The sequence below is a fragment of the Echinops telfairi genome, unplaced genomic scaffold (genome assembly GCF_000313985.2).
Source record: "Echinops telfairi isolate 266 unplaced genomic scaffold, ASM31398v2 ScPeMD7_5;HRSCAF=22, whole genome shotgun sequence".
NCBI lineage: Eukaryota > Metazoa > Chordata > Mammalia > Afrosoricida > Tenrecidae > Echinops > Echinops telfairi.
Genome location: NW_022103901.1, coordinates 29,404,091 through 29,417,683, shown reverse-complemented (window position 1 = coordinate 29,417,683; position 13,593 = coordinate 29,404,091). Strand labels below are relative to the sequence as shown.

Sequence of the window (13,593 nt, the reverse complement as noted above, 5' to 3'; positions counted from 1 at the left end):
AGGTCTCCAAACCTCCCACCTGGGCCTCCAGACATCAGGGACCTCCCTACCATCCCTGCTCCCCCCTCAATCTGGTCAGCACCACTGAACCCTGTACTGTCTGTCTCTCGGCCCCGTGTGATTCCCAAGGCCCCCCCGGCCCCCAAACTCAGGGTACATGTGGGTTCCACACCCTTGCCTCCCTCTAAACCAGGGGTGGGGCATCCCTTTCCTGACAAGGGCCACTTGGATAGTGATGGCATCGACCGTGGGCAGTACTGGCCAAGCACTAATAGGAAGCTGGGACTGCTTCCTGTGGTGAGGCTGGGGTGTGAGTCGGTGTTGGTGATTTCTCGGGCATGATGGGACCCACGGGGCTCCCCACCCTGCGAGCCTATACCCCCCCGCCCCCCATCGATTCCATCCCAGCCCAAAGGGCCCTACACAGCGTTCCTGAGCCTGTACCTCTGTAGAAGCAGACAGCCTCCTCTTTCTCCACGGGCGCAGCTGTGGCGTTTGAGCTGCCAACGCTCGACCCACAGAAACCAGAAAGCCATGGTTGACAGAGAGCGCTTAACCCAGAGAGCCTACGTAAGGGCATTCCCGCCCTGAACTCCCGCCCTGAACCCCCACCCTAACCCAGTGGTGCGGCCTCAGGGGCTCAGGGAGCCTGGCGGTGCCTCATGGCAGGCCTGCCGGGTGCCTGGACACTCCCTTCCATGGAGGGCTGCCCGCAGCTCAGCCGGCGCCACCTTCCTGAGTCAATATTGACCCAGCCTGGGGGGGCAGGGGGGGCATGAGGGGCTTGTAGGCCCAGCACACGCGCCAGTCACACCCGCCCGCCAGGGCGTCCCAGGGCCACTGGAAAAATAACGACTTTTTTTTTTTCCATGAAAGGTTCACTAATGACTTCAGAAAGAGGAGAGAAAAAAAAAAAAAGAAGAACAAGCTTAAATGCACAGCGTGAAGCTCCCCGCTGTGCCTGAGCCAGCACGGAAGGTTCCAGAATGGGCCCTCGGTCCGCCCGGCTTCTCACCAGCTTCTCCTTCACCATGGCAGTTTGCACAGGCTTCTGGGACCGTGGTGGGAGCAACTGTGACCTCATCTCCGAGGGCCCCCTCAGCTTTACTTACTCTCGGGGTTCTACAAACTGGGGTGCCCAGTCCAGACATCAATTGGCCTTGCTCCCTCTGCCAGCTGGAAGGCAAGGTCCGCATGACTCCAGCTGCCAGGGGCTGCTGGGGTCATCAGGGGCCCTCTGGCATCTGTCTCCCCCAACCCTCCCAGGGGTACCTTTGTCTCCTGGTCTGACCTCACTCGGGAGGGCCAGGTTAGGATGTGCCTGCTGACCAGGTGACCAGGTGAGCACGATGAGGCTGTCTGTCTATGAAAAGTCTTGGCAACCCCCAGAGGCAGTCTGTCCTGGTCTGTAGGGTGGCTTTGAACCAGAATTGACTCGATGGCAGTAAGTGGGTCGTGGTTCGCAAGTATAGGCCTCAGGATGCTAACATCACTTTGGGGGGAGGCACAAGACACCCCGTCTCTGTGTGGTTCACACAGAGATCAGGTCCCCTCAGGGAAAGTGTTGTTCGGTCAGTAAGGGAGGGGGCAGGGGGTAGACAAAGGCAATGGGAACTGCCCAATCCCAAGAGCCTTCCTGAGGTCTCATGTGACCCAGTTTAGAGCAAGCACCCCAAGACCCACTTGAACCCCATGGCCATCAAGTCAATTCTAACTCCAAGTCAATTCTGGAGTCAGGACTCCAGAACTGCTCCCATTGCTTTCCAAGTCTGCAGCCTCATCTTTCTGCCTAACAGTGGCCGACAGGTTTGAACTGCCCAACCTGCGGTTAGCACATCCAGAGTCTCACGTGCAGTGAGAAAATATCGGTCCCCCCCAGTGTCTGATATTTTCAGTTTGTAGTTTGCAAGTGTCTGATGCCTCGCTCCATTTCCAGGCCCAAAGTGGGTGTTCCTGCACACTGGACAGGGGATAATGGAGGGGAGGCATTCACGGCCGGGGGTTCCCCACCCTCCTGCACACGGTCACCCCAGGATTCAAACAAGATACCTTTGCTTTATTTTTTCAGAACAGTCTTAGGTTTGCAGAAATAACACAGCAGGAGCAGTATCCCCCCAGCCCCCAGCCACTCCCTCCGCAGAGCTGAGCAGGACTTGCTCCAGGGAAGTGATGCATTTGTACCAGGGACACACTGACGTGGACACATAGTTATTAACTAGACTCCACCCTGAGCCACATCAGGTGTAGTGCAGCACAAGGTCGCAATTGCCTGACTCCCTAATGAGACCCCCTCCACTCTCCAGGGGGTCGTGGGGCGGCGTGAGCCCATCTGTAGGTCAGAGCTAGGTATGGTATGAGTGTGGGCACCAGGCAGAGCCTGCAGGGAGCCAGGCACTGCTGAGTGAGAGCTGGCATTTCTACCATAGCACCTTCGGCTCAGAAAAGCCCTGAGGGTGGGGTGGGTGCAGTGAGGCTAGCAGGGGGGTCAGGGTGTCCCAGAGACACGAGGCAGGATGTGGTCCCGCCCTGCAGGAAAGTGTCCTGGACACGCAGCCTCTCTGCCCTCAGCCTCTGGGGTACGACCGCTGTCACCCACCACGCCCCAGCCTGCACACACGCACAGCCAGCTCCATCCCCTCCAGCCAGTGGGCAGGGCCTTCCAGCCACAGAGTAGGGACTTGCAGGTGCAGTTGTGGTACCCAGCCCAAGAGGCCAATGACTTGGCTCCCTCTGAGGCCAGGTTGCAGACTGGCCTGCCCGACACCCTCGGGCCCCTAGGAAGACTGGCCATGTGTGCCGGGAGGGGACCAGGTGACCCTGGCTTCAGGGTAGCCAGGGCTCAGCCCTTGACAGACTTGGGAAAGGAGAGGGGTATGGTACAGACCTGGGCTGGGATTTCATGCAAATAAGATCCAGCAGGCTGTTTTGCATGAGCTGGTGCGACAGCCACGAAGCAGGAGTGGCCTGGTGCCCCCACGCATCCGCAGCACCCACCGCCTCCCGATGAGCTGGCAAATGGAAGGAACAGGTAGCAGGTGCCCGAGGGTGGGGGCCGCCCCCTCCAGGATCTCACACCCGGAGAGGGAAGCGCCATCACAAATTGAAATGCAATTTGTCTGCTCTTGAGAGGAAACGGAGCCGGCCTCGCCCCTGCTTGGCGAGAACATGACTTTTCCTCCAGACGGGAACAGACGCCCACCTTCCCTCTGCTCCATCCATCCAGCGCCCCGCAGGTTCTCCCTTGGGGGGTCAGCGCCCACGGAACCCCAACACCCCACCTTCCTGAAGCTCAGCCTCAGAGCGTGGGTCTGCAGCCTCCACCAGCCTGGCTGGGAGCAAAGCTAGTGTGTGACAACCGGACACGCTCCCGCCAGCCACTTCCTGTCCAGGTTGTCCTATAGCCCCGCACCTCCCTCAGGGCTGGCATCCCTCGCCTGGACACAGCAGTGGAGACCAGGCCAGGCTTGGTATCCCAGCCCTGCCCAGCCACCTGGGGCCAGCACCTGGGGATGCCTGCCGGGCCCTGCCACGCACCAGGTGTTTGTGGGGCAGGACTCAGGCATTTTGTGACCCTGAGGGATCGACAATGCAGGGGTAGAGAAGGAGGCAGAGAGAGAGAGAGAATGGGGGGACACACAGAGAAAGACAGGGAGGGGGGAAGGCGGGAGATGGGGAGAGGAAGGAGGGAGGGTGGGAGAGAGGAGAAAGGAGAGAGACAGAGACAAGGAGAGAGAGAGAAACACACAGTGAGAAGGGAGAGACAGAGAGAAAGAACTGTGGAGGGAGACAGACAGGCGGAGGAAGATAGACACCCACACAGAAGGGAGAGGTAGAGTCAGAGAGAAGCGAGGGAGGGTGAGACAGAAACAGAGAAACAGACAAACAGAAAGAGCCTACCCTTGGCTGGGCCGGCCCCTTCGCTAGATCTCCCCTTAGCCCTCTCTCCTGTAGCAGCATTGGAGGGACCTATTGGGATGAGGGAGGGGACAGGCAGATGGGGGTCATTCCCATGGGCTAGTGGTCAGAGGGATACAGGAGGCACAGTCCAGGCATGGCCAGCTGGGAGAAGGTCTCTGGACTCTCCTGCCACTCACTGACCTGGTAGGAACCCTCTGCTGTCCAGGGCCACAGGACCCCACACAGAGCCTCTGCAGAGGGGTGGGGTGGCCTTGGTCATATGAGGAGGAGTGAGGGACCTCCGCCAGGCTGGTGACACCCCTTACAGCTGCCTGGGACCACTGGGCCAGAGCTGCCCTCTGGTCCCTGCCAGCTCTGTGACCATGAGTCTGTCACAAGACGTTCAGTCACAGTCTGTTACACCAGGGAGACCAGCTCCTGCCTGAGAGCCAGGTGAGTACACACACACACACACACACACACACACACACACACCCATCTCTGTCATTGTCACTGCTCCCATGCCCTCTTAGAGTCTTCTCTGTTTATGCCTCCCACCACCCCCTGCCGAGACTCTAGGGGCCAAGACCCCTCATTAGACCCCTGTCTTCCCAGGGTCCTGGCTGGAGGTGGGCTGCTTGGTATTTGGTTTGTTTCTTTGTTTGTGTCCTTCAAGATGGGATCTTCTCCCCACCAGGGGCAGGAGCACAAGGCCTCATTTCCTTCCAGTTTGGAACTTTCCAGAAGGCTGGTCTGGAGAACAAAGGGGTGATCTTGCCTCCCTGCCTTCAGCTCAAACCGGCCCCAGACACCCTGGTGGCTCACCTGATGGAGCATCTGGAATGTGGAGATCATGGTGGTGGTGGGGTACTGATTCTGGGTGAGGAGCCATGGCCAGAAGACATGTTGACTGCTACCCCGGGCATGGCCCAGGCTGGCCTGGGCACCCTACCTGCCACCTGGACTTGACACCTGTGTGCCCTGTGCAGAGAAGGAGCCACATCTCACACACACCATGGCCTTGACCACCTGGGCCTCACAGAGAGACAGGAAGCTCACAGACACATGGCCCTGCTGAGGCATCTTGGGCTACACCCCTGGACACGCCACAGAGAGGTAGGGGTCCCAACATGGGCTCCCGTGGTCCCCCATCCTGCAGCATCTACATGTCTGTTTCCATCTGTCCAGCTGGAATGAGGGTGGTCTCTGTCCAGCACACACACACAAACTTATGTATATGCACACACATGCACAAACGTGAAAGTACACACCAGCACCCCAAACATGTGCACACACATACACCCAAACATCTATGCTTGCACACATGCACCTGCATGTGCAGACATGTACCTATGCAGTAAGACACACATGCATGCACATACATGTGCATACACAGCCATGTGTAAATATACACAAATATGTGCACGCATATATGCACACGTGTGCAAACCCAAGCACACACATACACATGTGTGCCGGTGTGTGCCATGCACATGCACACACACAGATGACTATACACGCACATGCACACATGGCCAGATGAGGGTCTCTGCCCTTCATGATCCCTGCTTGCTTCTTACACACCACAATCAGGTTTGGCCTCTCCTCTGGACAGCCCATCTTGGGGGGGAGGGGCACCTAAATCAGCTCCTACTAGCCCCTGCAACCTGGGCCACCAGGCTAACCCACCCAGTGAGGGTCCCATTGGCCCACGGGTGGCGTTCAAGCAGCATCAGGGTCCCTGCCCTACTCAGTGACCTTACACAAGGTGTGTCACCCTATGGGGTCTTTGCCCTGCTGCCCACTCCCCACTGTGGATGGTGTCCCAGAGGATTAACCAGAGGACACTACCCCAAGGCAGGAGAGACTCCCTTCCAATGTCACCCCCCACTCAGCCCTGGGCCCTGGAGGTGGAAATGGAGGGGTCACCCAAGGGTAGAGACCAGGACTGGGTGCTCTCAGGCCAAATTTGAATCTAGCTCCCAAGCACACTGGCTCCCAGGCATAGGAAGGCTCAGTCAGTTTCCCATGACCAGCACGCCCCACTCCAGGTCACCAGCCTCCACCCATCAGCCCTTGCTGAGACACACCCCCCCCAACAACCTGGCCTTGGAGCCCCCAGTCTGGCCCTTCATGTAAACCAAAGACCCACGAGGCGCCCCACTGAGTGCATAGGAACTGTGGGTCCTGCGAGTGACACGGAAATGCCGGTCCCCTTATCCCACTGCTTGTCTCCCTTCCTTACCGCCTTAGTCCCCTGCCCTCCTCTACCCCTCCCCTCCCGCAGACCCCCTCTCTTCTTCACCCCCATTATGCACCCCACTGGCATGCCCCCCCCCCATCCCTCCGGCTGCCATCCATCAGCGCTGACTCAGAGCAACCCCCTGTGGGTTTCTCAGACTGTAACTGTCTATGGGAGTAGAAAGCCCTCTTCCTCCCTTGGAGCTGCTGGTGGTTTTGAACTGCCGACCGTGCGTATTGCAGCCCAGCGTGTAGACATGATCCCATCAGGGCTCCTCCCTGAGCCCCTAACCAGGAAGAAAAGTTTGCTCGTAGCTCCCAAAGGGCCCGGTGAACCACTCTGACCGTTTGGCTGTGTTGCATCCCGCTCTGCCTCTGTGTGCTGGCTAGGCCATCCTGTGCAGGGGTCCTGGCTGGCATCCCAGCAGCCATCACAGCCACAGCGTTGCCCCACCCCCCCACCCTCCCCACCATTATCATTCCAGAGCTGAAACCCACCGGCGTGGGCTCCTCCGCCGTCCAGCAGCCCCGGATGACTCGTCCCTTCCTCACCCTGCCATTTTCTGTCCAATTAATTCTTTTGTGTGCACCGGATAGCGAGGACAAAGACGCCCAATATCGCCTCCCAGCCTGGCCCCACACCAGCAACAGCAGCCCTCTGCTCTCGGGCCCGCACCCTTAACCCTTTGCAAGTCCCAGAGCTGGGTGAGGCGCGAGGCTGTAACGGGCAAGGGGGCTCGAGTGGCCGCCAGGGCTGTCCCCAGGGAGAACCCTGCTTACAAGTGAGGGACTTTGGGAAGGACTCAGGTGGGGCTGTGTCCTTCAGAAAATGTGCCCCATTTAGGAATTCCCGGGTGTCCCCTGCTGCCTCGGGTGAGCCCACAGATCCCTGTGAATTCAGCAGGGGCAAGGGGACTGTGGGGTCCCAGGGGCAGGAGGTGGCCATGCCGCAGCAGCCACCCCAAACCCCTCAGCTCATCCTCCAGGCAGTTCAAGGGGGCTGGCCTGTGGTCACGAGGGAAACTGAGGCATGGAAAACTCAATTGAGCGTCCAACCCTCCTGGGGGCTCCAAGGGTGCCAGCCACAGCAGGAGGGGGTCCCAGAACAGGAATGGCCAGTTTCCCCTTCCTGGAGAATACCTCTCAGCTGTGAGTCACTGCCCTGCCCCGCCTTGTGCTGCTGCTCCAAGTGGCCGCAGGTCACAGTCTTTCCTATGAACAGGGAAACAGCTCAGTCCCCAAGGTGGAGTGACCCTCTGCCCTGGCCCCACATGGGATGCCCCAACTCAGCCCTATCGAGAGGACAGGGCACAGGCAGGGGAGGTGTGAAGGAGCTGACCGAGAGCCTCCCCTCCTCACTCGGCTCTTCCCGATGGCGAACCAAGAGGCCACCCACGTGAGGCCTGAGGTGGGGCCACTGGACATGCCCCTTGGCACGGGCCAACAGAGGCTGAGCAGCCTGTCCCCCTCCCAAGCACCCACCCTACAGTGGCCTCCCCTCTGGAGAAATTGAGGTTATGTAGGCTAAGGCTGCTTCCTTGTGGGGCTTGGCTGGGGGCCCAGGAGTACTTGACTGTCATGGGAAAAGATGAGTGGGGGAGGAACAGAAAGGATCAGGCCCAACCCAGTTTGAGGAGTTTGAATGTGCCCCCTCCCTGGAGTTCCTCAGAGCTCAAAAATGGGAGTCCCAGGGAGGTTAACCAGCATCCAGGGTAGCAGGGGGGAATCCTGTGGGCATCAGGAAAAGCCCAGACCCCCAGGAGTTAACCGTGGGCACCCTACCAAGCACAGCCAGTCTGGTGGGGCCTCTGGGTCCTTGGGAACCTGGCATGGCCACGGCACACTCAGTGCTGCAGAAAGGAGGCCGAGCTGGCCCTGGCTAGCCTGGCACAGAGGGTCAGTGCCCGGGGCCACGTGGGCCTGGCCAGCCCCGGGCTGGGTGTGGAACAGGCTGCACGGCTCCACACAGCAGGCCTGTGCCCAGCTTTCGGCAGCCCTGTCCCCAGACTGACTTGGCACAGCACTGCCCCGGGGAGGTTGGTCAGTCGGGCAGCACTTCCCAATGGGGGCTCCTGACAGCCTGGATGTGGCTGCCCAAGGGCCGAGGGGCAGGGCCTGGAGGGCAGCCACGCTGGTGCTGGCAGGCAAGGGTAGGGGGGGACCCTCTACCCGGCCACCCCTCTAGATTGCAGATGCCACCATCTCAGGAAGGCTCCTTCTCCTCCCACCCGCTGAGAGGCCTGAGGAAGCCCCCCTCCCCCCCCACCGCACCCCTGCGGCCTGGCAGGGGACAAGGCCGCCTCCCCACAGTCATTTTCTCCCTAGAAACTCTTTGTGCCAAGCAGACAAATCCGCAGGGTCCCTGCAGGGCTTTCAGGCAGCTCCCGGCTGGCCCAATGCCAGGACCCGAAAAACGTAGCCAGCTCCCCGCACAGCACTGCCACCCAGAAAGAGACTGGCTCCCGGGCCCTGCCAGGGGGGTGGGGGGGAACCCGGCCTGGACCTGCTCCATCTAGATCTGCTCTGCTATTGGAGGGCCCCCCCAACTAGGGAGATGCATCACCCTGCTTCTTAGAGCATCTGGAAAGGTGGTCACATTGGCGTGGGGGAGAGCTTGGCCACCCTCCCTGGGGCCAGGGAGCTACCCCCGCCCTCATGGGTGACTGGTGTTCAGATACGGCGCCGTCCTCTTGAGAATTGTGGCCAGCCCTCTGCCAGCTCAGGGGGAGTTTAGGGTTAAACCAGGAAGCTGTAAGAAACCCTTGGCAGAGCTAACGCCATAGCCTAATCCCTTCCAAACGGGACCCCACGGCCCCTCTTCCCCAGCCAGGCTGGGGGGCGGGGTTGTGGAGCAGAAATCGGGCAAGAGAAGAGCAAGGCACAACACGGAGCCACGTCGCTAAAAAGCATTTCTCCTTTTAATCTTTATCAAATGGTCTGTACAAAAGTTAGCACGGCTTGGTCAGGAAGGAGGGAGACACAACGGGGGGGCGGGGGGAGACAGCCAGAGTCACCCCAAAGCTCCATGCAGAAAAATAGACCACATGGAAAACAAACGAGTCTGCGGCCCCTGCCCACCTCCCCCTCGCCCACCTGTTGGCCTCCCCTCCCCAAGAGAGAATTACGAGAAAGCAACAACGTAAAAAAATGTGTGGAGGTGGGGGATGTGTGTGTGTGTTCATTGTTGTTGTTGTTGTTGTTGTTTTAGGGAAGGGGAAAAAAAGGTGGGAACAAATAGAAAAAGTCCAAAGGAGGAGCCACCTCTCCCGTGTTTAAATGTACAAAGGTTTCAAGGCACAGTTATCTGTGAAGGAGGTGGTTATCGCAAGCTCCATTTCCGGTGCAGGCGGTACGTGAGACTCGGGTACTGTCCATCCAACAGCTAGGGAAAGGAGGAGCCTGTTCAGTGGGGGATGCTATCGTTTCACAGCTTGGTAAGTGGCGCCTGGCTCCGAAACACTCCGGTGAGGGTTCTCTGTGGCCACCCTTCCCCAGACAAGCGGGTCTGGGGGCCTCTTGGTGGGGGCCTGCACAAGGCCTACCTCGCTGAGGTCATGCCCCCAGCCTCCGAGGTCCTGAAGGGGCTGCGGCATGAGCCCAGCTCCCGGGGGACTTGCCCAGAGGCGTGGGTGCCACCCCCACCTTCCAGTCCAGCTACCAGCTCCTACTCGTTTGCACGAACGACTTTGTTCATTAATAGAAACAAAAGACAGAGCAGAGATACATTTCTAACAGCGTCCAAGGCGCACCAAGCACTTCGAAGCTTCCAAGAATTGGGGTTTTTTGTATTTTTTTTGAAACAACAGAAACAGAAAGGAGTGTTGAGCACAACCAAACCTTGCTTGGGAGAGCCGTGGCGACAACAGCCACTGTCGTCCCCGGGATGCTTGCCACTGGGCAGATCCGTCGCCACGGTAACACCGTCTGCCAGTCCCAGAGACTCCAGGGACCTCCAAACGGACTCTTGGATACACCGTGTCCCCACATCAACCCAGATGCAAAGCCAACAAGCTGGTGTCCCAGGTCCTCGAGGGGCGACGACCAGGTGGCCATCCTTCATCTTCTGCCACCTCCGAGAGCTGAGGACAGAGGGGCCGGACCTCAGGAGCCTGGAGCACGGGGGTGGGGTGGGGTGGGGGTGTCTCTGAGATTCCAGCAGCTGCCTCCCCCACCCTCCACCCCCCAGCCCTCGTAAGCCAGGGTCATCCCAAAGACGCCTCACCAGACAGTTTTTCCTGGTCAAGAAAGGGTCCCACTCCCTCCCCAGTTCTCTCTTCACCTCGGTCAGCAGTAGGGGAGCCCCTCAGGGCCGGGTCAGTGTAGTGTACACAGGCTGCTCCCAGTTACTGGTGGGGCTGTGGGCGGTGGGCACGGACAAGCCATTGAGCAGGGGCGAGGCGTAGGGCCGGCGGGAGGAGTGGAAGTAGGGGTACTGGTACAGGCTGGACGGGTAGCCAGGGTACGTGCCGTAGTAGCCAGAGGCCTGCAGGTCGGTGTAGTCGCACTGGGAGCCCGAGAAGGAGCCGGTGGCCACCCCGGGGGCCGCCGTGGCCACACAGGCCTGCGCACTGTAAGAGCCGAATTCGGCACGGCCCGGCGAGCTGCTGTGGGCCTGGTCACTGTAGTGGCTTGGGCTCAGCTGCTCTGTCTTGATGTGGGGCCTCTGGGCGCCCGCCTCGGTGGGCGATGCAGAGGCCGACGAGGGCCCCTTGTGCGCCCATACTGGGGAAGCCCCCAGGCCGGCCGCCCCTGCGGGTGAATAGGAGGCGCTGCTGAAGGAGCTGGCAGCCGCCTGGCTGGGCTCAGCAGCCAAGACCGAGTGGCCGTTGAGCGGCAGGTACTGGTCGAACTCGTGGACGTCGAAGGCGTCCATGTTGCTAATAACTTCGCTGCTTAGCTCTGAGATGTCCACGTTGCTGAAGTCGATGTTCTGGCGGCCACCGTCCACCACGCGGCGGCCCTCCAGCTTCAGCTCCTGTTTGCTGCTGCCCCCACCCCCGCCTGGGTGGTGCGGATCTGTCTTGGGGGTGGTGGGCGGGGTGGGCGGCCCGTGGGTCTGCCCTGGGGAGAGAGCACGTCCAGGAATGAATGACCCTTCTGTGGGGGGCGGGTGGGGCCTGCCCAGCCGGCGGCAGCGGCAGCCAAGCTGACCGCCGCAGGTAGGGATCAACGGCTTTTTGTTCCCATTGCCGAGATCCCAGCCAAGCCAGACCCAGAAAATTCCACGTCGTGCCCTGCTCTGGGAAGACTAATGGCCTGGACCAGGAGACAGAGGTGGGCTGGGGAAGGCAGCAGCCGCACCGGCCAGAGCTGGCACCGGGGAGGCTCTGACATGGAGCCACACCGACCAAGAGGACAGCCAGTTGAACCGGCCAGCCACGGGAAAGCAGTCTGCTTCTGTCAAGATGTGCGGGCTTGGAAAGCCCTGTGGGACCGTTCTACTCAGTCCCACCTACAGGGCCACTGTGAGTCGGACTGGACTGGGTTTGGCTGGGCCAGGGATAGGAGCTCTAGTAGCACCACGGTTAAGACACTCCCAGGCCGGAGTGGTTTGAGCCCACCAGCCGCTCCTTGGGAGGAGCCAAGACTGTCTGCTTGTGTAAATAAAGAGGCTCGTCTCAGAAACCCATGGGGCCAGTTCCACTCTGTCCTGCAGGGGCGCCGTGAGGAAAGTGGACTCGGCGGCTGTGGCTTTGTGGACTCAGACATCAGACATGCAACACCGTCCCCCTCCCCTGTGGCCCAGCTGAGCCACGAAGGCTCTTTGGGATGTGACTGCCGGGACCCTGGCCACTCGGCTGACCGAGGCTGCATGTGGACCCTGTCCCATCATGTGGGTGGCTTGAATTTGCAAATGGAGATGGAAAGAAGATAGAGGCAACGAGGCACTGGGCTCAGAGCAGGGTGTGCCCCGCAGAGGTGACCGCCTTAGGTAGGACTGGCAAGCAGGACTCCCTCCACCCACCCACCCATCTCAGGGGCCAAAGCTCTCAGGCCACCAGCAGTTCCAGGGGGCTCTGTGGCATACTTGGGGTCCTTAATGAACTTGGAGGATGTGTTTGGGTCTCTGCAGAAGGACCCCCAGACCGACGTGAAGCCTGCCCTTCACCCACGCTGTCCACTGGCAAGACCCGGGGCAGGCAGACCCACCTGCATGCTCGCCGTGGTGATGCCCGTCGCTCAGGCCAGCATCGGCCTTGTAGATGCCACCTCCGCCGCCCGGGGGGTGGCCCAGCTCGGCGCCCGAGTCTGCGTCCCCGTGGCCCGGCTTCATGCTCTTTCTGCGGCGTGGCTGGTACTTGTAGTCGGGGTGATCTTTCTTGTGCTGCACACGCAGCCGCTCTGCCTCCTCCACAAACGGCCGCTTCTCCGTCTCACTCAGCAGCCTGCAGGCCAGTCCGGGCAGCAGTCAGGGTGGACCCAAGCCCACGGGCACCCAGGCCACCCTGAGCTCCAGCCAGTGGCTCACACTGGGAAGAGATGCAAACTAGCCAGTCTCTTGTCCCCCACCATCCCGCGGTACCACCAGCTCCCCTTCCTCTCCCCATCACCCCAGCTTGAGGGCTCAGCTTGAGGTTCCCGAGGGGCCCTTGCTGGGGGCAGGCAGCGGGCGGGCAGGGAGCCATGGGTGGGGCAGCTGCAGCCAGACCTTTAAGGCTCCCTGGCCACCTTCCTCTTCTGCCTTCCCTCTCTGAGGGTGTGTCTGCCTGTCCCACCCTTCGAGGGCTTTTGCTGGAGGACAGGGGTCACAGGGGCCAGACCCAACTGAGAAGTCTGCCCAGACAAAAGCGAAGCACCGCTCACTAGCAGGCAGCCAAAGTCAGCCCTCGAAGACAAGAACACTGGCAAACGCCCCTGCCCCTAGCTGAGGCTCAGACTCTTCCAGGAGCTTCACTCTAACTGCCTGTAGGACTGGGCATCTCAGGGTGCTGGGGGGAGGCACTGCCCTGGGGCTCTGCTCATCCTAGTCTAAGGATCTGCCATACAGGAGGCAGGGATGAGACCGGGTGTCCTTGGAAAGAGCTCTATGCTCCCAGTTCCAGTAGGCAGCCCAGTCCCAAACCCAGAGAGACCCACCTCCAGCCCAAGCAACGAGTCCCACGCGCTGGAGCCTGGACGCTGTGTCCAGCCCTTCGGCTGCTGACAATGCCCCACTTTCTGCTTCCAAGAGCACAAAACAAAACGCTGGACTGACGCTGCCGGAGTGTACCAAGTCCCAGCCCCTACACCCTCTTTCTGGGCCAACGCAGAAGAGCGGAGTGTGGAGACGGGGGACCCCCACGGCCTGCCTCCCTGAAAGCCCAAGAGCAGGCTCTTGCTCAGGAAGTGGACGCCCCCGGAGGGCAGTTCCCCCGACCTCTCCGCGGAGAGGTCCCGGCCCTACAGCCCCTCACAGCTCGAAGGACAGAGCACGTCCGGAGCCGCTAACCATCGGCGCCCAACAGCCGGGTCCCC

General features: G+C 60.5%; 1 protein-coding gene across 1 annotated transcript in view; it reads right to left on the bottom strand.

The window, feature by feature from the left end:
* Positions 1-9,214: 9,214 nt before the first annotated feature.
* Positions 9,215-13,593, bottom strand: part of SOX8 (SRY-box transcription factor 8) — a 6,219-nt gene continuing 1,840 nt past the window's right edge. Inside the window, exons 5-6 of the mRNA XM_045286021.1 lie at positions 12,289-12,546; positions 9,215-11,199 (exon numbers count right to left, since the gene is read on the bottom strand). Coding sequence (XP_045141956.1) covers positions 10,442-11,199; positions 12,289-12,546 — 1,016 coding nt within the window. The 3' untranslated portion in view covers positions 9,215-10,441. The remainder of the gene's footprint in view (positions 11,200-12,288; positions 12,547-13,593) is intronic.